Source organism: Malaclemys terrapin, chromosome 1 (genome assembly GCF_027887155.1).
Source record: "Malaclemys terrapin pileata isolate rMalTer1 chromosome 1, rMalTer1.hap1, whole genome shotgun sequence".
Taxonomy (NCBI): Eukaryota; Metazoa; Chordata; order Testudines; family Emydidae; genus Malaclemys; species Malaclemys terrapin.
In genome coordinates this window covers 266,785,136-266,811,774 of record NC_071505.1, presented here as the reverse complement: position 1 = coordinate 266,811,774, position 26,639 = coordinate 266,785,136, and the positions used below count along the sequence as shown (strand labels likewise).

The window sequence follows — 26,639 nt, the reverse complement described above, 5'->3', positions numbered from 1 at the left end:
AGCTCCTCTAACAGGAAGCACTCATGTTAGTGTCCTACTTGCTAAGTATCTCATTCACAAATCATTATAGCACATTCTATGCGAAAGGAAAGATACTCCATTGCAAGCCTCCCACTAGCTAAAAGCATTGGTGTAACAATGGTTTTAGCTAGTGGCAGGCTTGCAATGAAATACAGTTTTTCATTAAGCATTCTCAACAATATACTCCTCTTCTACACTGCAAGCCCCACCATCCATCACAGATGTTGAAGTACTCCACAGCTATATTCAGCTCGCTATCAAATCAAATGGAAGAGACAGACTAGTCAGGGATTCAGAAGGAAGTCTAACACAAATTAGTGTCAGTCCACTCTTTGATTAGGTAATGGCAATTATGATATTTATAGCAATTCACTGCAGGGAAATGTTCAAAAATTGAAAGTCTGCTTCCACTTGTGCGAAGCTTTGCTTTGAGTTTTTGAGTACCAACTATGTTCTTCCAAATGTAGCATCCACTTATGCGAAGCTTTGCTTTGAGTTTTTGAGAACCAAATATGTTCTTCCAAATGTAAACAGCACAGATTACAGAGGCTATAATGCCAGCATAAGACTGTGGGCTATTATACTGTATTAATACAGTATTGATTTTCCAAAAGCCCCTAAGTCACATTGTGTTTAGGCACTTTTGAAAATGTTACCCATAGTGTACAAGTACACAATACCATGCCAAACTTAAACAGAATGTACATCTGTGCCATATGTCAAATAAGTTTTGACACTCTCTTTTACATCAAAGGGGTGTCAAATGTAATACATATTGGGTTTTTGTCATATGTTTTGTATTGTGCTCTGCAGCTCTCTGCCTGGTTTTGACAGGATGCCATGGTCCAGCTAACTGTTGAGCAGTGTGTGCAAATGAGAAAGCCAATCATGGCACAAGACTTGCTGGTAATCATGAAACAATCAACATTTAGGAAACAACAATTGTGGAGTCTCCTACTGATTTTAACTGCCTGATATGAGTTAAAAATAGTTAATCAGGGCTAGATTATAGAACAGACTGTGTTCAGAAGCCAGCTGCCGAAAGGAGAAGAGTATAGCTGTAGGCATGTCAGTCTCGAGATATTAGAGAGACAGGTGGGTGAGGTAATTGTGACAGGATCCCAGAGGTACAGCCTGGGACTGTGGGACTGCTGTGCCCCCTTAACTCTCTCCAGCCTGGGCTGTCTTACACAATGCCTTGCTAGTGGCCAGCAGCAAACCCCTCCAGGTGCTGTTATCACTCAGCACAACCACATGTGGAGCCCCACAGCCAGTTAGATTGCATGAATGCTCCCAGAGCCACTCATGAATCACACAGAGAAAGACACCAGAGCAAAATACCCCCAGCTCCCAGCACTGTACCTCAGGAATATACCATCTTGCACTGCTCAAGATGAGTAGTGCACATTTATTAATTGGTTCACCACATCATTAATGGAAAGTGAATATACACCAGCCTTTGCAAAACCTGAGCAGATTTGCCACACACTTCATACAAACTCACTGGTAAAGATAAACAGTTAAACACATTATTGACTATAAAAGATAGATTTTAAGTGATAGGCAAAAAGTTAGAGTTAGTTACCAAAAGAAATAAAATATAAGCATGCAGTCTAAACTCTCAACCCTATTAGACTGGGCAACATCTAGATTAAGCAGTTTTTCTCACCCTACTGGATATTGCAGTCCTTAATATACAGATTTGTCCCTTAAATCTGGGCCAGTATCATCTGTTGGAGTCTTCAGTCTTCTTCTCAGTGTCTTTGTTTCTTGCGGCATAGGTGGGAGCAGGAGAAAGGCCCCAGCATGTGGCCACTGTATCTGTTTTATAACCTCAGTCCCATGTGCTTGGGGAGCACAATCCAAGCATGTCTGGGGTCATTGCTGAGTCTTCAGGCAAGGTTGAGCAATTTCCCTGGTGTGACCTTATGCAGGTGAGTCACTGAATTGTAGTTCCCTTGCTGGACAATGGTTGTTGATGGATTGTTTAACACACCACCTGGGTGTTGGCTACTTTCTTTGCTCTTGCCTTTGGAGAGCTAATATCTGGCCGATTCCCCAATTTACAACATGTTTTAGTGACCACCATACAACACAATTCTCATAATTTCATATGCATTAATGATATACATATATGAATAGAGAAATTATTTTCAGCAGATCATAACCTTTTCCCTGATAACTTACAAGGCATGCTTTATATGTAAGATTACGATTATATAAAAATGAGGAATATGGGGGTTCCAGAACACTCCCCCAAAGTATAGAATGTCACAGTAATATTAGGGTGACCATATTTTCCCTAAACTAAAAACAGGACACCGAGTAATCAGCAACACCAGTCAGCTCAGGCCAGCCCCACGCTGCCTGGGGCTGACAGCCTGAGACTTTATTCGTCTGAGATTTTTGTTTGTTTGTTTTATCTGGTAATTCCCAAGCAAAGGGGGCAAAAGTACAAACGTTACCTTTATTTATTCTTTAATAAGGATTTGAATGCAGAAGTAGGTTTAGAATAGAAGAGCTCCCATGGTTCAGGCACAGAATGGGAGTTCAAAGTGATTGAGGTTCAATTTGCTGGTCTTACCACAGTTATTCTTTTTGAACTTTTGCAAGACATTTATTCTTTCTATGCCTGTCTGTAAAATCTGGATAATGGTACTTTCCTACCTCACAGAGGCATGGTCAGATTTAATTCATGTTCAGATACTACAAGAATGAGTGCCATAGAAATGCCCATATATTAACTATATTATGCATAGCCCCTCAGTTTCACCAAATGTATAAACTTGTTTTTTAATGTTAAACATGTTATGATGTTATAAAAATATTTGTATCCCATCAAGCTGAATATATTATATTGACTGTATTAAGATACTGTGATAAGTTTCTATTTCTGTATCACAGTCGGCATGGATAAAATTGTGGAAAAAATTGTAAATACATTGAGCCAGATCCTCAACTGATGTAAATCAGCATAGTTCCACTGACTTCAATGGAGTTACAACTCTTGACTTACACCAACTGAGGATCTAGCCTATATTTTCATGTGGCAGTCACTTTGCCTCATTTGCAACAATACTTGCAAGCATCAGTGAAGATCACCTATTCAAAGCTCAAAAGAGTCAATTACATAACTGCATCTGCTTCCAGTGTAGCATAAACCTGTTCATATCAGTGTGTGAACGGAGATGATTCAGAAAATGCTGTGCACTGTAAAACTCATTGGAAGTTGCAGCACATCTTAAATGAATTGAGCCTTTGGTGATACATGTTTCAGAGGTGTGAAAGGCTGTTATTGTTATTAGCGGTACTAGTATTTCATATTTATGCAATGTTACTACTGAGAAGCCCCAGTCAGGATCAGATCTGCATTGTGGTAGATATTGTTCCTACCCTGGAAAGTTAGTATATCATCATAGCTTTAAACTATACAACTCACTGACCTTTAACCCTAAACTTTGCTTTCAGATTATACGGGTTTGTATTCTGCTAATGCCATGAATTATGGAAGCTGAGTGCTACACTTGTGTTTGATTCATTGCCTCAATTCACTATGAGTAGTCTTTAATATTGCACTGAGCACTGTTGTTCTTCCACTGAATCAGTTAACTGGTAATTTTTAAATAAGAGAAAAAAATGCATTTGTACTTTTTTCTGTACATTATCCACAGTAGGTACAATTTCCAAGAGCTCCTAGGTGACCTGAGGCCCATTGATTTTCATCTTTTGAAAATGGGTTTTGAAAATGTAACTGGTATAATTATTTTTTATTTTATTTTGTACTACTGAATAAGAAAACTAATTTTTCAGACATCCAGTTCAGAATAAAGGCAAAAGGGAGACTTTTGCAGTTATAAAAACAAACAGTTTCTTTCACCACACATGTAAAGTAAATAAACATAATTACAGAACAGGGTTTGAAATGGTAAAAGATAATATCAAGAGGAAGCTTAGGTATTTGTCTTTGGGTCACTGCCAGGATGGTTGCCCTCATGCATGATGACTACCTAGAGAAAACAGATTATAAAGAAGCTCTCCTCAGAAATAAGCTAATTCCCTTATTGCTTTCAGTTCTCTTCTGTGAGGTTTTTTTTATTATTTTTGACACTTGTTTTTAACCCTAGAGAGAAGCTCAACAGAGTGCTCCCCATTATAAAGTTATGAAAGTCATTAGTCTTGTTCTAGAAAGCTGGCAGGGATAAGCTGCCTCCTTTAGAGCTGACATTCCTTATGATGTGGAGTTTCATTTTTTTAACATGTTCTCCTTTAACACAGACACTGATCCCCTTGTACAATAACGTTCTTTAAAAGTGAAACCTCTTATTATGAAAAGCATTACCCTGGCACTGAGAAACTTCGCCGTAAATAAAAAAATGCTACTGTGAATAAAACATTAGATGTGTTACTGAATCTGTGTGCATAAGGTCAGCTAGAGACTAGATCCTCTGTAACTCTGCACGGGAGGTATTTGAGAGACTGAGTTTAGAAGTTAGTGCTCGTGAGTCTAAATTCCAATACTATCATTTGCTCGTTTTCTTCTTTTATATATGAGAGGAACTACTGGAGGTGAAAACAATCAGGGTGATGTAAATGAGAAGATATCTAATTACCAGGGCAAAATTTTGACCCGTCTTTACAGTAGCATGCAAGGATGTAGAGCAGGGGCGGGCAAACTTTTTGGCCTGAGGGCCGCATCGGGTTTCATAAATTGTATGGAGGGCCGGTTAGGGGAGGGGGTCGTGGCCCCGCCCCCACCTCCTATCTGTCCCCCCCCCCCGGGACTCTTGCCCCATCCAACCCCCCCGTTCCCTGAAGGCCCCTCTGGGACCCCTGCCCCATCCACACACCCCTGCTCCCTGTCCCCTGACTGCCCCCGAACCCCCACTGCCCCATCCAACCCCTTCTCTCATTCCTGACTGTCCCCCAGGACCCCTGCCCTCATTCAACCCTGTTTCCCCCCCAACCACCATCCACACCCCCGCCCCCTGACCACCACCCCGAACTCTCCTGCCCTCTATCCAACCTCCCCTGCTCCCTTACCGCACTGCCTGGAGCTCTGGTGGCTGGCAGCACTACAGCCATGCCACCCAGCTGGAACCGGGCCATGCCAATGCCACTGCCACCGCCGCCGCCACCAGGCAGCACAGAGCACGGGCTCAGGCCAGGCTCTGCAGCTGCGCTGCCCAGGAGCTCACAGCCCCACTGCCCAGAGCACTGTGCTGGCGGCAGAGCAAGCGAGCTGAGGCTGCGGGGGAGGGGGGACAGAAGAGGAGGGGCCGGGAGCGAGCCTCCCCAGCCAGGAGCTCGGGGGCCGGGCAGGATGGTCCTATTGGCTGGATGTGGCCCGCGGGGCCATAATTTGCCCATCCCTGATGTAGAGGGTGTGAAATGCCGCTTTACTCCTCAGCACAAGTTATCTTTATCACAGGTCAGAGCACAGATGGGAGAGAATCCTCCCTGGAGTTACTGTTCCCCCACATCTACACAAGTAGGCAAGAAGTGGGCTGACACCGGTGAGGAATAATTGTGGTCTTTGGTCTGCTATCCCAACATGCCAGCCAGTTATCCAATAGCAGTCTGCTTCCCCCTGGAGTGAGAAGGAAGCCAGGAAGGGAGCTGTGACTCAGAGTCATAGTTCTTTCCCTGGTCTGCTCCTGGGACAGAGCAGGGTAGATTGAACTGTTACAATCTAATCGTACATCAGTGTTACTGAGTCTAATTATCAAACTGTGGTTTATTAATTTTCCTTCTTAACTCCTTTTTCATTCCTAGCTGTCTTTAGGAAAAAAGAGGGAGATCCTGATTTATTTACTCCAGATGCTTAAAAGTTTTTCTTTTATTGTGCTTCTTTTTCTCTTTCTTTCATTCTCGTATTGTGATGATAGGAATCCTTATAATTAAATAAAAGCTTAAATTCTGCAAATTCTGAATGTGTCATGCATATGACATGTCTCAACGCTGCTGAATTCTCTTATCTTGTAAGGCTGATGCCCTCTCTGTTATTGCTCAATCAAGAAAATAACTTGCACTGTGTTTGAATTAAAAAAATGGCAGTTTTCTATAACTAAGTTTTGTGGGTGTGCGTGTGCTTAGCCCAAAACTTAGGCCTGTTGAAATTTAAAAAAACAAAATCAAAGCTCATTTGACAAAGCAGCCTACACTGTATGTAAACATGTTTTTTTTTAATATACACACTAAATACATAGGCCCACTGAATCATCCAACTAGCAATGAGTTATAAAACTAATCTTGGATGAGTTTTATGGTCTATATTTAATTGATTACAAATAAATCCACAAGCCCAAAATCACCACCCCTCATTACAAGGTACCACTTCCCAGGGAAAAATCTCTCTGAAATCAATGAGTGTTGCAATATAAGCTGTAGCAATGCCAGCTGATCCCAAAACAAACAGATAATCATCCTTCCCCAGCTGAGGAGCCTTATAAATTAACTGAAAAACTGCTAGCTGAGACACGAACAACAGGAATCACATTCAGGTCTGCTACATGGCAGCCCAGATAATCACCTCTAGGCTTCCAGTCTGGTCCAAACTATGTTGTAATAGGCATATTCATATCACAATAGTCTATAATAAATAAAATATAAGACTTTGGATTTGCCTTTCATTCAAAGATTGCAGAACACTTCAACAAACATTATTGGTTTAATTTCTGAGAGATAAATATCCCGATTTTATAACAGGGGAAACTGAGAAAGAGAAAACAATGAAAAGAGACTGTGGCCTCACTTCCACTGAGGAATATTTATATTCCCTTACATAGGTAATTCTTGTGGAAGGGATGATTTTGCCCATTTTTTCCCAGCTACTATAAATAAAATTATATGATACAGATGATACACAATACACATATATATTTTTAAAACCTGCAGAATATTAGTCTCGGACAAAGTAATGTAAATCCAATGTACTTTCTCTTTATATGGGGTTATGAGAGGCTTATTTCCCCCCCCCCCCCTTTTTTTTTTCCTTTTCTTTTTCTTGGGCTGGCCCATACTTTGCATCGCCTTTACACAAGATTTTAAAAATTCAAAGTTGAATTTCTGGAAGATTTATGATTTTTATTTTCAAATCAGAAAATTTTGCAAAATAAGCTAAAACCTCAAGGTGGCCAGCCAAAGCTTCTATGGAATGTTTCTTCAATGCCTCCTCAGCCAGTAACAGAGTTTACTTTGGCAATTATTGAAGTGAAGTGAAGAATTATAAAACATTTCTAACTTACATTTCACATTTTAACATGAAAATACCATTTAGAAAGTAGTTGAACAATCTTAGGAATCCAACGTCATGACAAAATGCCTCATGTTTAAACATTCTCCATGAAACTCTCAGTACACATCAGTATTTAATATAAAAGGTGAAAGGGGTATGAATTTCAATTTTCTGCTCCCTGTTTTCTACATGTTATGGCTAAGGAGTAAATTATATGTGTGGTGCAAGTGGTATTAAGAACAATCATAATGTTTTGTCCTCATTTAGCACCTCTTATCCCAAAATATTAAAGCGTTTTATAACAAGTGGTTTAGTATCATGAACCCCACTGACTAACAGAGAAACTGGGGCACAGAGATTCCCCAAGGACACACACAGCAAGTGACACTGTAATAAACAGCAGCTGCATCTCCTGACTCCCGGTCCCCTCTTCTAACCCAGAGATAAACTGTCTTACTAAACAAAATTCCTATTAAATTAAGATATTGTATGCATAATTTCCTACATACAGCAGTGCACATTTACTCTTATTTTCTTTGTATCCTAGCTAAGAGAGAAACATTACAAGAAAGTGACCAAAATAGTAATGTACAGACACCACTAACAAAGGCAAGGATTTTTAAAGGTGCCTAAGGGATTTAGGTGCCCAAATCCAATTGAAATTCAATTGAAACTCTCTTTGATTCCTTTGAAAATCCCAGTCAAGACATCTATGATATCAGAAACAAGAAAAAAAATCCAGTTTGAAAAGGGACAGATTGAAAAACCAACAAAAAATTAAAATGTAATACTCTTAAAACTCAACCCAGTCTCTAGAAGAAATTTACTCAGAGAACTAAATTGTTTGTAAGGTATTCCATTCCAGGAAACATGATTCCTTTAAATCATATACTGACACCAATAACAGGTTGGGAAAGCAGCCCCGCTACATTAAAGATGTTTGAGCAGGTCCTCTAGCACAATAACCTTTAAATTTCAGGCATAGTTTACTACAGGATGGAGGCAATCCCATGGTTACATCCATAAAACCTCCTTACAGGCCCCATATTCCCTTGCACCTTCTAGCATCTAGTTCTTTTTTGCTATTCTATCTATATGCTTATATGCCCCTCTTCACTGCAGTATCTGAGCACCTCACAATCAATCATTAATGGATTTTTATGCTCACAACACCCCTGTGAGGTAGGGAAGTATTATCATCCCATCATCAGATTGGAAACTGAGGTAACGATAGGCCCAAACTCTGGGACCCTCCCATTGCATAGGGTCCTAAAGCCTGAGCTTCAGCCCGAGCCCAAACATCAACATGACAGTTAAACAGCCCCTTAGCCCGAGCCCTATGACCTCAAGTCAGCTGGCATGAGTTTTTAATTGCAGTGTAGACATTCCTTCTGTTAACTGACTGCACATGTGTAATATATTAGTAATATCCTAATCCAGCCAAAGGAAAACATTTTTTTCCAGCACAACCAAAGGCACTTCCTCTTGTGACAGCTATTTCTCTGCTAAAAGGTCAACATTCTGCCGTCATAGCCTCATGAAAAGCAGCTGATAATTCCTAGTTCTTGTAGAAGATAACTAGTTCTGCACAAGAACTGTTATTAACAGCTATGCATTTGTGAAAGAAAAACAAAGGCAAATGTCAATGTGGCACTGCTAACTTGGGTGAATAGCTTATGACCTTTGTTTGACCCTGGTTATTGCAGACAGTATTAGTGAAAGAAGCAATCATAAATTAAATGACATTTAAGGTTTGAGCAATAATTCAAAAGCAGCTTTAGTCCTTTTCCAGCAAATGCTACAGAGGGCAGACTTCATAACAATTTCAATTACCAATTCTAAAAAAAGTCTATATCATATTTACTGTTCTAGACTCTTGAGAGCAGAACCATATTTCATATTCTGATAAGTCAAAATGAATGGAATCCATTCTCTTTTAGATGATTTTGTCCCTCTTGCATGTTATTTATGTTTATATTGTCCCAACTGCACACCTGAAACTGCATACTTAATTTTATAAAAGTCTGTTAATAAATAATTGTTTTAGTCAAAGCTTTTGAAAAGGCAACTGAAAAGTGAGCAGGCAGTTAGAAAATGGCTGTCAAGAACAACTATTGTATAGGGCTCAATCCTGCAGTCCGTGGGACAGATCCTCTGCCGGTGCATATCTATCAAAGACTATCATGTCTATCAAAGTCAATAGAGTTATACCAATTTACAAAGCTGAGGACATGACACTTTCAATTCAGTGGGAGTTGTGTCCAAGCAGAGGGTGCAAGAATAGGCCCATACTCCAAATATATCCTCACCAAAGAACTAATAGCAGTGATCTTGAAATCTCCTCCACAAAAACTGAACACACTGAAGTAAGTGAAATACAGTATATTGCAGCAGATGCCAGGAAAAAACAGGTACTCTTTCTTCTATTCTCCCTTCACCCTACCACATAAATCATGCAGACATGACTCATGCACAACAAGGAAAGTTCAAGCTCTTTTAAACAAGAAATATATGAATAGAAAAAATGTAATCAGAAGTAGATTATGAGAGCATGACAAAGATCCTAACGAACTTCACCTACCTCTTCCAGAGCAAGGTAAATTAGAGCTTCCTTGGCATTTCTTAGAGCTGTCCTCAGCTGACAATGGACAAGAACGTGGATGTTCACACTTCTTTCCAGTCCATCCTTTTTTACAATCACATCTTCCACAATTACACTGTCCATGACCTTTACAATGAATAGAATTAAAGTCTTCTAAGTCAGTCTCAATCAGGGCAATAGATACATTAAAGTTCAATGACAATAAACACAGTCTCTAATTTCTAAAACTCCACTTTTATTAAATAATTATCATAGGAAGAGGTTCAGTATAATCAAGTCATTGCACCTAAAATCAATATTTCCTGTATGGTAATAATAATGGCTGCCACACTGTTTTTTGTTATCATATAGTTCTCGACCGGGGTCTCAAACTCAAATGACCATGAGGGCCACATGAGGACTAGTGCATTGGCCCGAGGGCCACATCACTGACAGCCCCCCTCGCTGCCCCCGGCCCCACCCCCACTCCACCCCTTCCATGAGGCCCCGCCCCACCTCGTCTCTTCTCCACCTCCTCCCCTGAGTGCGCGGCTCCCTGCTCCTCCCCCCTCCCTCCTGGAAAGTGCTAAGTGCCACCAACAGTAATGCACCTCACTCAAAGGACAAAACACTCACTTAGATTTACTTCTGTTAACACCCCCACACACACACACTGCACTGGGCTGCACCACCACTTCACTCCTGCTCTGCCTCTTCCAGGGGTGGCAGGTTTGTAGAAATTTTGGTGGTGCCCAGAACCTGCCCCCCAAACTCCACCCCCACCTGCCTAAGGCTCTGGGAGGGAGTTTGGGTGGGGGAGGGGGTGCACAGGTGAGGGCTGTGGGGCTGGGGATCAGGGGTTTGGGGCATTGGAGAGGCTCGGGGCATTGGAGAGGCTCAGAACTAGGGCAGAAGGGAAGGGGAAGTGCAGCCTGCCCTGGCCATAGTGGAAGGGGGCACTAGGACCCTGCGGCAGCAGGTGATGCTGGAAGCCGCCAGAGCAGAGTGGAGTCAGCATGAGCTGCAGGCTCCGAGCGGTGAGGGGGCAGCAAGTGAGCCCGGGGAACACTTGGGGGAGATGCGTGGGGGTGGCAGGCGGGGCCGGGGGAGAGACCCAGCCCCAAACATTGGGGAGTAGCGAGCAGGGAGCTTAGCTGCCACATAAAATAACTCGGGGGAGGGGGCGCGGGGAGCTTGGCAGGCCGCAGGGAAGAGCTCCGCAGGCTGCGTGTTTGAGACCCCTGTTCTAGAATTGAATCATTTTTCTTTTCTTAAAAAATACTGTAGCATCTGATGTATAGTATAAATCTTCATACACAGGACTGTTAACTAAAGAGGTAAAGACACTCAAATTTATTTTCTCACAACAATGAAAACCTTTAGCAGCAAGGCAACCATAAGACAACTTATACACTCACCACAACGCCACTCTCCATGCTTTATATCACTACCATCACAATACTCAGTCTTACCAGCACACAAATACCCTCTGTTCTGCACACACGTTCAGTTCAACACTACTATGACCCACAAAGCATATATAAACACATTCTAAATCACACTGCAGTGCAAGACCCTTACTCAATCTACTGACAATTGCAATATTATATACCATGTCACATAGAAAAAGAATATGAAGTTCATGGTGTACTTAACATTTCATCCCTTATCAAAACCATACAACTTTACAATATATTTAAATAATTATTTTCAAAAAGTAGATCTACTTTATGGTATATTCTGCTTTAAAAAACTGACATGGAAATTATGTGATGCTGAATACAATTTGCCTTTGCCTACATCAACCACTCATTTGTGGTCAGCATCATGGGCTGTCTGAAGGACTGGAGGCAAGGCAGCGAGACTGAAGATCCAATTAAATCTCCTCTGCACATCCAGCAGAGAGAGTTCTAACTTGCACTCTAGCTTCTTCCATCAATCACTTAACGGGGCAGAAGCCTGTCAGAACAAAATATTCTAAGCATTGGGTGAAGAAAGCATGAGCATCAGAGTGACAGGGTGTATAAACTCCACACTGGTCAGGCGGGAGGGTAACCAATCACTTTTGGCAGAAGAGGCCACGCCCTCTCGCCCCTGCTGCACATGCTCCCGATGAAAGGCACAGATAAAAGGCAACTGGCCAGTTCAGTCGGGGTTGGCTGAAGAGGAGGATGGACGGGAGCAACCGGCTCCTGCTGAAGAACTGTCAGCTCTCCAGACTGCAGATGAGGGTAGTACAGGGGACCTCTGCCCTCAGGTACAGAGGCCAACAGAGACACCAAGCTGCTGCCCATGGAGGATAAGCCCGCAGGAGACTCAAGGGTAGGAAGTGACCCAGGAATGTGTTGGGCGCCGACACTTGAATCTTCAATAAGGAGATCACTGGCTTCATAGGACCCTCAGCCAGAACCCGATAGAGTAGGGTAGGCCCAAGTTCCCTTACCCCCATCCCACACTTGCCACTAGGTGTTACCACTGAGGATCATTGATACAGACTGTTGGTTTGGTTTGCTCTGCCCCGCCTCGAGGGCAAAGGCCCCAGACTGTTATTGTCAGCCCCAGCCAGGAGGCTAAGAGCTCCAGACTGTTTGTTTGTTCTGCCGTCCCCCCTAGACCCGAGGGGTGGGGCCAGAAGTAGTACTGCCCTGCGAGCCAGGGCAGCACAGAGGATTATTTGCCATGAGATCCAACATCCTGGCAAGAAGATGTGACTCAGTGGGCCATGTCTGATATGACATCATGATTTGAAAAGGGGGCAACCCCCCCCCATTACACACTGCACTACTGTGACAATCAGCAACATCTTTCTTCAGCAGCACAGTAAAGTTTGAAACAGGGTATAAATGCTTGTTTCATTAGACCAGCTCCCTGGCCAGCTCTGCTCCCAAGAACCTCAACCAGTCACCACCCACTGCTTTAAGTCCAAACCACTCTTCTTTTGTCCACTGTCCCATCTGGTTTTCTTCTTGCAAACTATAAGCACATATGTTTTATAGATCTAGTCTGACTACACTGAAATGTTTACACTTGCAAATACTATATGTCTAAAATGTATGCACTTACTAGTTTACATGCAGAAAATTGGAGGAGGCGGGGGCCAAGGAGCTCCCTCGGCTGACAGAAAGGCCAGCAGACCAGCTGCCATCCTGCAGGTGCACAGGAGGTGATTTTTCTTTATGTTTGTTAATTGTTTTTCATTTAAAAATGCTAAAGGCCGCTCTTCTGTCCCTTGTTGTTTTTGTGCACCTGCTGGCAGGCTGAGCATTGGCCATATGCCCCTGTGGCCCAGATGTGCATCTCTGAAAGGCTAATTCACTTTATTAACTCTCTCCGGCTAAAACAGCCATGTATGCACTAACAAGATAGTAGCACATAGTCTATATATGAATATGGATGTTTTCATATGGGAAGGCTCATTTTGTTGTTGTTTTTTTCTTTCTATATCAGGATGTTAACATGATTATCTTTAAAGGAGGACAGTCCCTTGACAATGTGAACACTTCTAAGTGAAGATCACGCAGTTAGATACCAAACAGCATTAAACTCTTTAAAAGAGGACATCCAGTTGGCAACATGAAGTACTGTAAATTGCCAATCACCCCCAGGCAATGTGAAATCTCTTACGGGAGCTACCCTACTGTGATGTTAAGCCTTAGCAGCAGGGCTCCCAATTCCCATGGTAAAGTCTTTGAAATGACTGGTGGCATTTCATTCAGTCACAGTAAAATTCTTATCTGCAACAGGGTTTCTATGATTCCAGTCCACTAATCTGGACAGGAAAGGTTTCCTACCTCTATCAATTAGGCAGGCAGAACAACATGAGAAACTTTTGAACCAGCTCAGCTCTCTTTATTGTCTATCAGGTTTGCCATTTTGCCTGGATTTTCCTTAATCTAAGTAAACCCCAGTGGATTTTTTTACTAAAACACTGAAAAAAACTTGTTAAAACCTAAAAAAGTAACAGTTTTGAAAAGAAACATAGCACATATGCTTTGTGATTCACTTTGTAAGCACTGTTTTTCTGCAGACATAAAACAGTAAATATATTGTCAAAAATTAACAGCTTGAATTTTTTAAGTGCTTTCCCACATTATGGGTTTTGGTAATGACTTACACAGATGCAAAGTACCCTAGTTTGAACTGGGGTGAGTCACACTACTGAAAGTCAGTTTACATTGGTGCACTGTATCTAAGCTAGGGGTTTGCACAGTTTGTGAAAACAAGGCCCTGAATATAAGAACACAAATGCAAAGCCTGTAATCTAGTTAGACATAACCCTCTTTTGTATTTACCCTTAGCTATTGATACACTTTTACCAAATTATTTGCTTTCTCTACAAGTGGAATATAACAAAGTTTCAATCAAATCAATTGCAGTGTGGTAAAACTCAATTGATGCTGATAGTAGTAAGTCTTAAAGATGGACAATATCCTGAATTCAATTGTCCTGTTTTCTGTTTAAGTGTTAGACACTTAGAGCTGATCAAAATTTCAACCAAAAAAGTGGGAAGAAAAAAAGTCATAAAACATTTTCACAAATGCAGATCTTTTTTTCTCCTTTTCTGACCAGTGCTAGTCCCAACATTGTATTTCAAACATAGTTGTGGTTAAGAAATCTGGATCTTCACATTTATCATTAGTAGAGAAGAAAGGACTAGAGGGTTACATTTCACAATCTCAGTTTCAGCCTCCTCTTACTGCTCTAGGCTCCTTTTGTGATCTTTTGATTTGGGATCAATCATGCTGGGGGGTGGGAGGGGGAAGGGAGAGGGAAACTATAAACTTTTCAGAAGCTATTTTTAAAAATTATTTTGTTCTTGTGTGGTTCCAAATTTTTTTCTTAATTAGGTCAAGTCAGATTTCCACAGAACACTGCAGTATTAGTGTCAGACTGTAATCTGTCAAGTCCCTTTGAAGCTGCCTTCAGTTGCTTTTGCAAAATGTATGCTTCTGTAGAGTCCCTTGGTGCACAAAACACATGCAATGTTTTAGTCAAAGTCTTCCTCATGTTTAGTGCTAATTTCATCGTATTTATGGTAATTGGATAAAAATGAAGAGGCATCATCTTCCCCAGAGTTCCACCAAGTGTCTCTGGGAAGCTGGGGCATCAATCCTTTTTCAGTCAACAAACCATGAGGATGTTGGTAGCTGAGAAAGAATTTCTGAACCTCCAGAAATGGGGTAGGACTGTGTTAGGTGTTATTCTTTCTCAATAAGGATTAAAATATTGTGCTGAGCACCCATACAGCTGAAGTTCTAGATGTCTGGTTCTGAGAAATGTTCTCATCTTTTCCCATTTTATTTTCTTATCTTAGCAAATAGCAAAGATCTTCTTGTTATACCCCACATTCTCGAATGGCATCTTGAGTATCTTGGACCCAATATTCTGAGGGGCAGCAAGGTACAGTTCAGAGGTAGATTCAACAGCATTTAATAGGAACACATATTTCCTGTATTGATACTAAAGTCACTACCATACCACTTTTTATGTTCTACCAACCACCTTGCATTAATAACAAATGTGAATTCTTTTAGTTTTTCCTTTATTTTTCCCCTCTGTCTTTTCATTTGCAGCAACTAGAAGTGACCCTGCAAGTTTCAATCTGTGTGGTAGAGTATATCCATAGTTAACAGCTTCAGTCATTCTTCAAATTGTTCATGCTATGTTGAACACGATGTACTTAGCATAACACAAATGGGTGCTTACAGTTGGGCTCCTTCATTCATATTTAGACAAGCTGGTCAAAAAGTATGTTTTGTGGAAAAAAATAAAGATGAAAGATTTTTAGTTTCATTTAATTGTTTCACAAAATAGCATGTTTTTTATTTTAAAAAACCTACCTACTTCCAATAAAATAATTAGAGTATGAGCCCTAATGTCTGCTGAGCAAAAATTACACTAAAGGAATAGAATGAGGAGTAAGAGCAAGCCAACTGGACATTCCTTCTTCCAAAATTAAATTCAGACATCTTGTTTACATTTATATATGCCCCTTACCTGAACAGAAGTCATCAGAATATCTGTCATACACTGCCTTGCAATTTCTTTCATCACACTCACAGGTATCTCCATGAATATCTCCCCAGTCACCAGTTGGGTCCACATCATGGCATGTGCATTCACCACATATACACGTGCCTAAGGAAAAAATACAGAGCAGAAATGGGCCTACCGCTACCAATGGGCATGAATAAGAATCAGTGTAGGAATTGAAACTTGTTGTTTTGCCTTCACAAAAGCTTTGTGAGCACAGGGTCACTGTTTCCAATGCTCATTAGTTAAAAATGTATGCAGTGGCTTCCATTGTCTCCAGCTATCTTACTCCATAAAAGAGCTTAATTGCTTCTTCCATTTAGTCTGAAATAAGGGCAGCTACCACATCCATCAGTTTCAGCAAGGTCTGTGATTGCCCATAGTTCAAAGTCACGTTTGCTGCAGCCACCAGCACCCTCCACTACAACAATAGGATGTATTTGAAGAGAACTGGACTGGATGAATCGATATTATAGACACTTGCATAGTTCATTCAGTGAAAAGAATGTTAAACTCTTAGAGTGGAAAAATTATGTAATGATGGTGTAATCCCAAACAGTAAATTTTTAGAGTGACTTTGCATCAGCTCTCCTAGATATTCAGTATATATCAAAATATGTAAACTGGGAACACTGATCAAAAACCTATTAATAAAGTGAGTAGAAATCGCTTTATAAAGTCAAGGCATCCTGAAGTTTCATGTGGACAAAATCATAAATACGTGAAAAGTTAAAAAGAATTCTGGAAATAGTATTGGACAGGTAGTTCCCTGGTGCATCCTGCAGAAGTTTGCAGCTACCAGTTATACTGGAGCAGTGCAAATGAGTGTAATGATAAAGAAATGCTTGCTAGGTAACACATCTTAAAATTCCTTTTGGTAAGATATCACTATTACAGTGCAAATAAAATATCTAATTTGACCATAATGTTTCTATATTTGTTTCCTGTATTATACAAGGTTTTTTTTAAAGTTAAAGCCCAAAAATTAAATGAGCCTACATTCTTTCTGTATTTGAGCCAAGCGTTCCATTTCCCCATAATTAAGATGAGAGGGTTTTCTAAATGCTTTCAGAATAATTAGGTGCTCATACTATAACAGGTTTTGTCAGTAGAGATATATTTAAGAAAGGTTTCTATGAGACTTGCACTTTTGCTCTTCTGTAATAGTTCTGGATTGCAGCCAAAAGAATAACATTCTCACTTTGAACTATTTGTTCACTGAAGCCAAGTATAGCAGCTGGTGAATACAAATCTCATTTTTTTCATTATTTCTTCCCAAATTGGCAAAATTAAATGGAAATTATGGATGAAATTCAAGTGATTGGACTTTGTGCAAAGAACTACACGTAGTTAAGAAAATCTATCTTCCAAGGCCATGAGCAGGCCCCCTTTGGTTGCTGTTCCAGGTTCTGAGATGAAATAATGACCACTGTTCTTTCATAGCCCATATTCAGGGGTTTGGGGAACCCAGGATGAGTTATCTGCCCATTACCCATCCAGTGCAGCCTCATTGTAGGAGCAAGAGGTGAAAGGGACTTCCCATTCTTGGGTCAATTTCATCTTATAAATACATATTTTGCATATACATATGTACACACATATGTATATAATAGGAAATATGTGTATTCATATACACAAACATATTCATACATGCATACATAAATGTATGTTTATGTGTACACACATATACACAGATGCCAAATTTTAAAGATTCATGTCCAGAAGTGAAAGGAGAGCAAAACCAAAAACTATTTCTAAAAATTATGACCTTTGTCCTAGTGCAGAATAAATGCACACATAAAATATGCGAATGACACACCTCTGTTGCTGCAGATTTTGCCATCTGGAGATGTGCATCTTTTCTTGATCTCCCATGGGGTGATGTCACACTGGAATTCACATTTATCTCCATGCCAACCAGCCTCACAGTAACAGTTTCCACAGTAACACTTTCCATGGCCTTAACCCAAAGCAAATTTTATACAGTGAGAAAGAGGCAAGTTTTTAAAAGAGCATTAACAATCTAACCATTTTTACTAATTTTCCTCTTCATCCTTGCAGTGTTATGATCACAACTAAAGCAGTTGACAGATTTTATTTCTGAATAAAATAAGATTTCTACAAAAGCAATTAATTATGTTGTATTGATATACCGCCATAAACCTATTTTACAAATGTTCTTCATTTGTAATACATAAATAAATAAATAATAATAAAATTAAATTTAAATGTATTCTTTTTACTTAATTCTTGAGTATGGATGGGTAAATTTAGTAGATCATGAATTTAACAGAAAAAGTAAAGAGCAACTTTAAATACACTACTGTGGCTCAATCTCTCAATCATGAACTACAGGGTACTGTGCACTTGCAACTTCTAAACAATGGGAGTTGGGGGAGCTCAGCCCCTTGCAAGATTCACTCCATGGGGTTCTGTGCAAGTGGAGGGCTCCACCTGTGCTGAGCAGCTTGCAGGACTATGGCTTTTGTTTGTAACTATTTTAAACAAGGAAAGTATGGACATAGACAAATCAGCTCTTAAAATTAAGAACTAGCTGGAAGATCAATCCCTTCCATGAATCAAAACAAACCTTTAACAAATTCACCTAATATCCCTCCCCCACCTTCAAAATCCTGAACAGGTCCTACCTTTGGTCATTTGGGACTTAATCCTACAAGTTTGTAAGCCCTCTGATCCAATCTACCAGAGCACCTAACTTTCAGCAGGTGAATAGTGCAGTGACTTCAATGGGAGTACCCAAGTGTTTAAAGTTAAGCATGTGGGACACTTCATGTGCTCAAAGTTAAGCATATAGTTAAGTACTTTGGTGAGCAGAGCCAGGACCTTGCAGGATCAAGTTCTTTCTCACTGTACTATGAGTGTCAGACTCAACAGCCCCAGCAATCTCTGCAAGAACTGGATTAGCTGCTATCCTCAAATATCTCATGTTCATTTACTATCAACAGTGCAAATTTTGAATTGTGACGTGTACATTTTACAGTCAAACATGACATTTCCATAGCTGTCAACCAATTAAGGAAAAGAAACAGTTCTGTATGACTTATGTAACTAACCAACCCAGAGCAAATTTCGCATTTCAAATATTCACAATGAATTGTTCATGAAAGCAGATCAAGAATTATTTCTGAACAAATTTGTGAATAATTTCTAAAACTAAATACATTTGAGAAATTGGCCATTTTTTGCAGACACTTCACACTGGTAGAAAGGAAGCTAAATTTGTGAACTAAATTGTTATAATTTTTTTGATCATCTCTATCTTTGATTATAGAGGGCTCATGGAACGATTCCACATCATCGGCTACAGTCTGCACCCCCTGCCAATCATCTTGTGACTGGGTGCCACTAGAGCACAGATGAATAGGCGAGCGAGTATGGATGGCGCAATGCAAACCATCACCATTGAAAACAAGTCACATGTGTGTTCTGATTACAGGGCAAAGTTTTATTAACTGTCCTATGGCTGTTGAGGCGCAGAGACTGAATCATAAACAGCAGCAGACTTGGCAGGCGTAATTTATAATCCCTTTCTCAGCATCAAACTACCTACATACTTTATTTGGAAAGGACTGCCACTTGCGCAGCGGTCTTTTTAGCCACAACTGTGCTCACAAGACGTAAAACCATCATCAGCGTCATCTTCGGTCACGAAGGATAACAACCACCTTTGACCTCTTATTTTTTCCCCTCACACTCATATATACCCAGAACTAGTATGAACTACATAATTTAATCTACAGTTATCTTGGAGTGGATCCATGGTTCCTGACTGAAGACAATGCTGTTCTATGAGGACACAACAACAAATTGCAGGATCAGAGTTTAGTTAGCTATAATATGGTCCATGTTAAAAATCAGGCTGTATCTTTGCTGAAACTGAATATGAAATCCCTATGGCTAATCCCCCTGTGACGGGGCATCTGCCCCACACTAGCCCATAAAGGGTTAATAGAACCCTAGGCAGCACAACAGACAGCCATTGGGAGATGCCCCTAGGGAGGCTATGCAGGAGACAGCCAATTGGAGAGGGCTACGAGGAGCAGCCAATCAGGGCCAAGCAGGCCCATATAAGAAGAGCTGCAGGGCAGAGAAAGTCAGTATCTCCCTGGAGAAGGACTGGCTGCCTTGCAGGTAGAGGGGAGCTAGCACCTTGGACAGAGCAGTGCTGGGCAGGATCAGGGGAGTGAGAGTGAGCTCCTGGCTCACTGCTGACATGCTAGGGCCCTGAGACAAAGGCGGAGAAGGTGCTGGGGCTGTGGGGAAGTGGCTCAGGGAAGTAGACTGGGGGGGTTGGAGGTGATGCAGCATGTGGCTGCCATCTACAGGGGGTCCCTGGGCCAGGACCCGAAGTAGTGGGTGGGCCCGGGTCCCCCCCCCACCCCCACTCACCATCGAGAGGAAGTGGATGAACAGTGGACTGCCGTTCCCCCGGAAGGGGGGGGAGAACAGAGTGTGACATAGCCAGAGCGCTGTGCTCTGAAGAGGACACTGTATCCTTTGGGACAACATGCATCTTGGAGCCGAAGTGATGATGGTGGGAGGAATCACTGCATTCCATTGGTCAGCCACTGCCCGCCACAAAGCCAGGCAGCGCCCCGGACAGTTAGGTGCTGAACCGCCACAGTCTGCCCTCCTCATGGAGTGTGTGAGGCTAGACCAGAACTTGAAAAGCAGATGGAAACCTTGCACCTGGCAAAAATAAGAAACCAAGAACTTTCCGTCTTGGCAGCTAGAATGTCAGGACCAAGTGTCCGAGATTGACAGACAATGACAACCTACAATACACAAGCACCATTCTGAAGTCAGCTTTGATAGACTGTGAGCTGTACAAACTCAATGTTGACACTGCAACACTTCAGGAAACAAGACTTGCAGATGCTTGTCTAAGAGGCCAATTACACCTTCTTTTGGTAAGGTAAAAGCAGCAAAGAAAATCCTCTGCACGGTGTCAGTTTTGCTGTGAGAAACAAGGGGGTAAAGCTCCTAGAAACACCCATTGAGAAGTCAGAGTGTATCATTTCGCTTAAACGTCAGACTCTGTGAACATCATTAGTACCTATGCACCAACACTCAAAATTAGCCCTGAGGAGGATATATTTTACCACCCTTTGCATTAAGTCGTCAAAAGAAAACCATCAACTGAGCAACTTCTCCTCCTTGGTGATGTTAATACAAGAGTCAGTGCAGACAACACCTCATGGCCAGATTGCCTAGGACATTTTGGCACTGGCAAGATGAATGAAAATGGCCAACGACTTCTTGAATTCTGCACCCAAAACCAAATGTGCATTACTAATTAATATTTTACAGGAAAAGATCACCACAAAGTGTCCTGGCGACATCCACGATCAAGCCACTCGCACCAATTAGACCTTGTTATCATCAGGAGAAAAGACCTACCCTTAGTGCGGAACACTTGCACGTTCCACAACGCTGATTGTGACACTGAGCACTCCTTGGTTATTAGCGAAGTGAAGATTACAGCCAAGATACTACATAGAGCAAAACCTAGGAGCAAGCCCAAAATCAATGCTATTAACACCAAAATGCCAGGAGTTTGTGCAGGCTTTTGAACTTAGCATACATGGGAAGTCATTACCAGAGAAAACAGAGGAATTTGGGGAGGATTTAAGAACAACAATCCATGAAACAGCTTTATCTACATTTGGGGGAAAGAGACCATCAAAAAAGGACTAGTTTGAAGAAAATGAAGTGGAACTATTAACTCTCATCAATATTAAGAACACAGCCTATCTGGAACACAACAAGAAGCCAACAGAGAGCACAAAAGTGAGACTTTGACATGCAAAAACCGAGATGCAGTGAGCAAGCAGCCGCTGTGCAAATCATTACTGGATCAAGCTCTCTGAAGAGGTACAGACAGCCTCAAAGTCATGTATGATGGCCTGAAGAAAGCTCTAGATACACTGTCAACAAGGCTGCCCCTCTCAAATCGCACAGCGGTGAAATCATTACAGATAAAAGCAAGCAGTTGTCTCATTGGGTTGAACACTATTCAGAGCTATACACACAAGAAAGAAACATCACCAGCGAATCACTGGACCAAATACCAACTCTACAGGTCATGCCAGAGCTAGAGGTGGAGCCCACTGTAGAAGAGCTAAGCAAGGTCATTGATTTTCTATCAAGTGACAAGGCTCCTGGAAAAGATGGCATCTCAGCGGAAATCAACAACTCCAACTCGCTACTATCTCGCTACTAAGTGTAGCAGGAAAAGCTTTTGCAAAAGTCATCTTAGTGCACCTACAACAGCTGGCGAATCGTGTCTACCCTGAATCACAGTGCGGATTCAGGGCTGGAAGATCAACTATAGACATGATATTTTCTCTGCATCAACTCCAAGAAAAGTGCAGGGAGCAAAACTGACTATTGTACATTGCCTTTGTGGTCCTAACCAAAGCATTTGACACAGTCAGCAGAGCAGGTCTACTAGCAATACTAGAAAAGATAGGATGTCCACCAACTTTGTTCAATCTTATACGTTCATTCCACAACAATATGAGAGCAACTGTCCAGTTTGACGGGTCCACTTCAGACAGCTTTGAGATGAAAAGTGGAGTGAAGCAAGGATGTGTTCTTGCCCCTACACTCTTTGGAATCTTCTTCTCAATACCCTTGAACTGTGAGTTTAAGGACATGGGAGATGGAGTCTATCTCCACACAAAATCAGATGGGAAACTCTTCAACCTGTCCTGACTTAAGTCAAAAACCAAAGTCAAAAAGGTGCTAATCAGGGAACTTCTATTCACTGATGATGCTGCCTCATAGCCCGCAATGAAGATCTATTACAAGAACTCATGGACCGCCTTTCAAGTACCTGTCAGGAATTTGCTCTCACCATCAGCATTAAGAAAACAGTAGTATTAGGACAGGGGGTTCAATCACCTTCAATGCAAATCAGCTAGAAGTAGTCCAAAAGTTCAGCTATTTAGGTTCTACAGTGACCACCAACCTCTCACTGGATGAAGAACTAAATGTTTGCACTGGAAAGGCTGCCACTACCTTTAGCAGACTAACTAAAAGAGCATGGAGCAACTCAAAGCTGACCATCAAGACCAAACTGCTAGTGTACCAAGCTTGCATCCTCAGCACTCATATATGGTGAGGAAACATGGAAAACTTATGCTCATCAGGAGAAAAGGTTTAACAGTTTCCATCTATGTTGTTTACACCACATACTCAACACCAATTGGCAAGATAAAGTAATCAATGCAAAGGTTCTTCAAAGTTCTTCGACTGCGCTGGCTGGGCCATCTGAGTAGGTTGGAAGACGGATGCATCCCAAGGACATGCTACATGGGGAGCTATCAGAGTGAACAAGAACAATAGCCCAAACTTCGCTATAAAAATACATGCAAGCGAGATTTGAAGGAATTTGGAATTGATCCTGACCAATGGGAAATCTTGGCAAGTGATCATAACAAGTGACGCCATCGTCTCCATCAGGGTATCAAAGTCCATGACAGAAGCTAGCTCCTACGGCTTGAGAAGAAAATTGCCCGTAGGAAGCAAGCAGCTCCCAACAAAGATACATATATTTGCAATAACTGCCAAAGATCATGCAAATCTTGGCTTGGCCTATTCAGTCACATGAGACATTGCAAACCATTTACATCATAGGCTGCAATTCCCACCGTCTCTCGCAGATGAAAGGATGCCAACACATGTCTGTTTTCTCTATTTGGGGTCCAGCCATGCAACTGCAACTGCAGATGCTTAGCTTTTAACACAGGAGGAGTAGCTCTATCGATACCCCCAGCACAACTATTCATGTGCTTAAAGTTAAGCTCGTGCATAAGTTTGAAGGATAAGAGCCTTGGTTTGCAAGGTCTCCAAGACACTATTCCTGTCTTACTGTTTGCAATATCAACTTTAATTGGGTCCTGATCCTGACTGGGGTGTTTGGGTCCTGGTATAATGTAACCAATTTCCATAGAGATGAATTAGGAAGTCACAAACACGAAGGGACGTGGTTCACTAGCACCCTTCTCTGGTAACTCTTGAATTCAACAGGCACATCAACATAAAATTGGAGTTTTACAGAGGTAAATCTAGTCCCCGGTTGGATTATGGCATCACTGAATGAAACGAGGGTAGGGAAAAGGAAAAAGCTTTATAATGAGACACCACACTGATGAGAAAGGATACACAGAAAAATGCAACAGGAGAGTTTAATGGGGTTTTGTAAAATGTCAAATGCTATCAAATGTAATAAAGTGTGGCATTTTCTCTTCACACTTGGTATATAAAATAAAATAGATATTGAATCACTGACATATATCCCTCCCCAGCTTTTACTTTGGCCAATTATTTGATACATTTGGCCTGCATTCCCAGGATATGGCTTCTTTAGAGGGTCATATTACTATCATCATTTTAAAAACCAACTTATTCCCTCCCAAGAGCAGCATGGAGAGTTAAACAAATAGAAATTATTTTGGTATCTATACACACATGAGTAAATACAGATAGTAATACATATTTGCAGTATTATGGGAATGAATTGGGTCCCCTTGTGTATGTATGTGTGTGGGGGGGTGTTACTCCTTTCTAATCCCACTTGTTCCAATACTGTACTTCTCTGTTTTTAATGTATCCCCTCAGTCTCTCCCTCTTTCTTCCATCCTCGCACATATCCACTTCCATGCACCTCACTTGTTAGAAAATTAGCAGCTTTGTGGTACTATGCACCCTGGGTCCCGCTTCTCTTCATAAAAAGAGACAGTGGCTCAGGGCTACTATGTTCCTCAGATGACTGTTCAGCCCACTTGCTCATCTGAAATTTCTACTCACCCTTCACAGTAGGTATTCATGCTATTTATCTCTTTATTGCATGCATGCACTGAGAGACAAAGTCATTTTATAATACGAATAAGTAAAAATCTGAAATACTGTATTACTCTATTGCATGTCTCAACCAGCTTTGACTGATTTCTTATTGTACTTATTTACTAATGCACTTACCTGTACAGATCTCTCCTGTTTCATCATCTATGCATTCTCGGTCATCACACTCACAAAATTTACCGTAGATGAGTCCATTCCCTTCCGAATTCTCACACTTGCATCTGCCACATTGGCATACGCCTGTAAACATTCAAAAAAACACTCTCGTGATTATAGTTAATAGAAAGAATAGTTGTTACTGTTTTAATTAATCCAACAGTGGTTTTATACGCCTTATTGCTGAGTTCACTGAAAACTTAAGATAACCCAGAGGGTCAGGGGAGTCCATCTGAAGTGTAAATAGATTTTTTTAGGTGTCTCACTCTACAAAGAATTAAGAACCATAACAAGAAGTATCAGACTTCTCTAGAGCCAAGTAAAATTCACCTCCAGGGCTGTCTGTCAACAGCTACCCCAAAGGCATCATAAAATCCACAAACAGGAATGCAACATTCTCTTTCTCTCATGAAGGAAGAAAGTTGAATTCTACACTACCAGTTTCTCAAGGATGGAATCTGACTTTGTCCAGCTCAATGGCCATATGGCAACAGACGAGCATGACAGCACACTTGAGATCCTAGAAATAACATTGGAAGCATCCCCTCAGTATATTTAGAGAGTCCCACAACATCCTAATATCCCCTACACAATCATAATTTGGAGAATGTGGTCCCAATGTAGTGAGATGGGGAAAACCCCAAGAAATCAGCCTGAATTAATTCTGGGGGAGGTGCAGTAAGAACTCATGCTCAGATGTGAGGGAAGAGGACTCAACTTTATATAGTAATTATCACAGCAATACCTTTAATTTGCCAACTGGCTAGCTAATTGCAGTGAAAATGTGAAACAATCAGCAAGTACTTTACCAATATATAATTAGAAATGGCTAATAGAACTGTGTGCTTTTTCTGCAAGGATGTACATTACAGGGATAGTTGACATAATACTGGATGATCGATCCCTCATCCACTGATCTTAAACTTTTCTGCAACATTCCTTGGTTACGAGAGAAGGTTACTTGTCCTATTAATGTAGTTTTCACTAGGCTCGGCAAACCAGTCAATTAACTGTTCAAATAATGTCAAATTATCAGTCAATTGATTGCCTATAATTTGGCCATGGTCAAATATTGTAAAATATTGCAGCAAGAATACCCTGATGTAGGTGGCAGTCTATCTTTTGAGGGCATCGTGGTGCCATTCTTTCATGTTTTAGATCTTAAGTTCATCGTTTTGCATTTTTCTGAGTTAAAATAACTCACGTAAGCAACTTAGGGCTTAAATAACAAAACAAAACAAAAACTTGTGGAACTAACATAACATCTGCTGATCATCATGCTGATGACTCTGCTCATATGTTATAGCCCTTTCCTTTTCCCTGCTGGTGCATGGAGACCACGGCTCATCATGCTGGACAATACTGTCTTATTGTCTCCTTGTACTCCCCCATCCGTCTGTCTACGTCCATCTGTTGTCTCGTGTCTTAAACTGTAAGCTCGCTGGGGCAGACGCTGTCTTTTTGATCTGTGTTTGTACAATTCCTAACATAATGGGGCCCCAGGAACTACCACAATAAACATAAGATAATCAGCAATTTGCATTCCAAAGTTATCTAGGAGTTTGCGTCAGCTGTGTTCATGCCTCTTGTGTCTTTGCTTTCCACCAAAATTCAGTAGATGAGATTACTGGAATAAAAACTGGTATCCAAAGCAGCACATGTAAGCTAATAATACATGATACTATTGCAGATATCAATTTTTCAATTCAGATTTGTATTTACAAT

At 41.1% G+C, this 26,639-nt stretch overlaps 1 protein-coding gene across 1 annotated transcript in view; it reads right to left on the bottom strand.

The window, feature by feature from the left end:
• ITGBL1 (integrin subunit beta like 1) overlaps positions 1-26,639 on the bottom strand; it is a 201,792-nt gene that overhangs the window by 67,403 nt on the left and 107,750 nt on the right. The window contains exons 4-7 of the mRNA XM_054012844.1: positions 24,876-24,998; positions 17,689-17,829; positions 15,834-15,974; positions 9,837-9,983 (exon numbers count right to left, since the gene is read on the bottom strand). Coding sequence (XP_053868819.1) covers positions 9,837-9,983; positions 15,834-15,974; positions 17,689-17,829; positions 24,876-24,998 — 552 coding nt within the window. The remainder of the gene's footprint in view (positions 1-9,836; positions 9,984-15,833; positions 15,975-17,688; positions 17,830-24,875; positions 24,999-26,639) is intronic.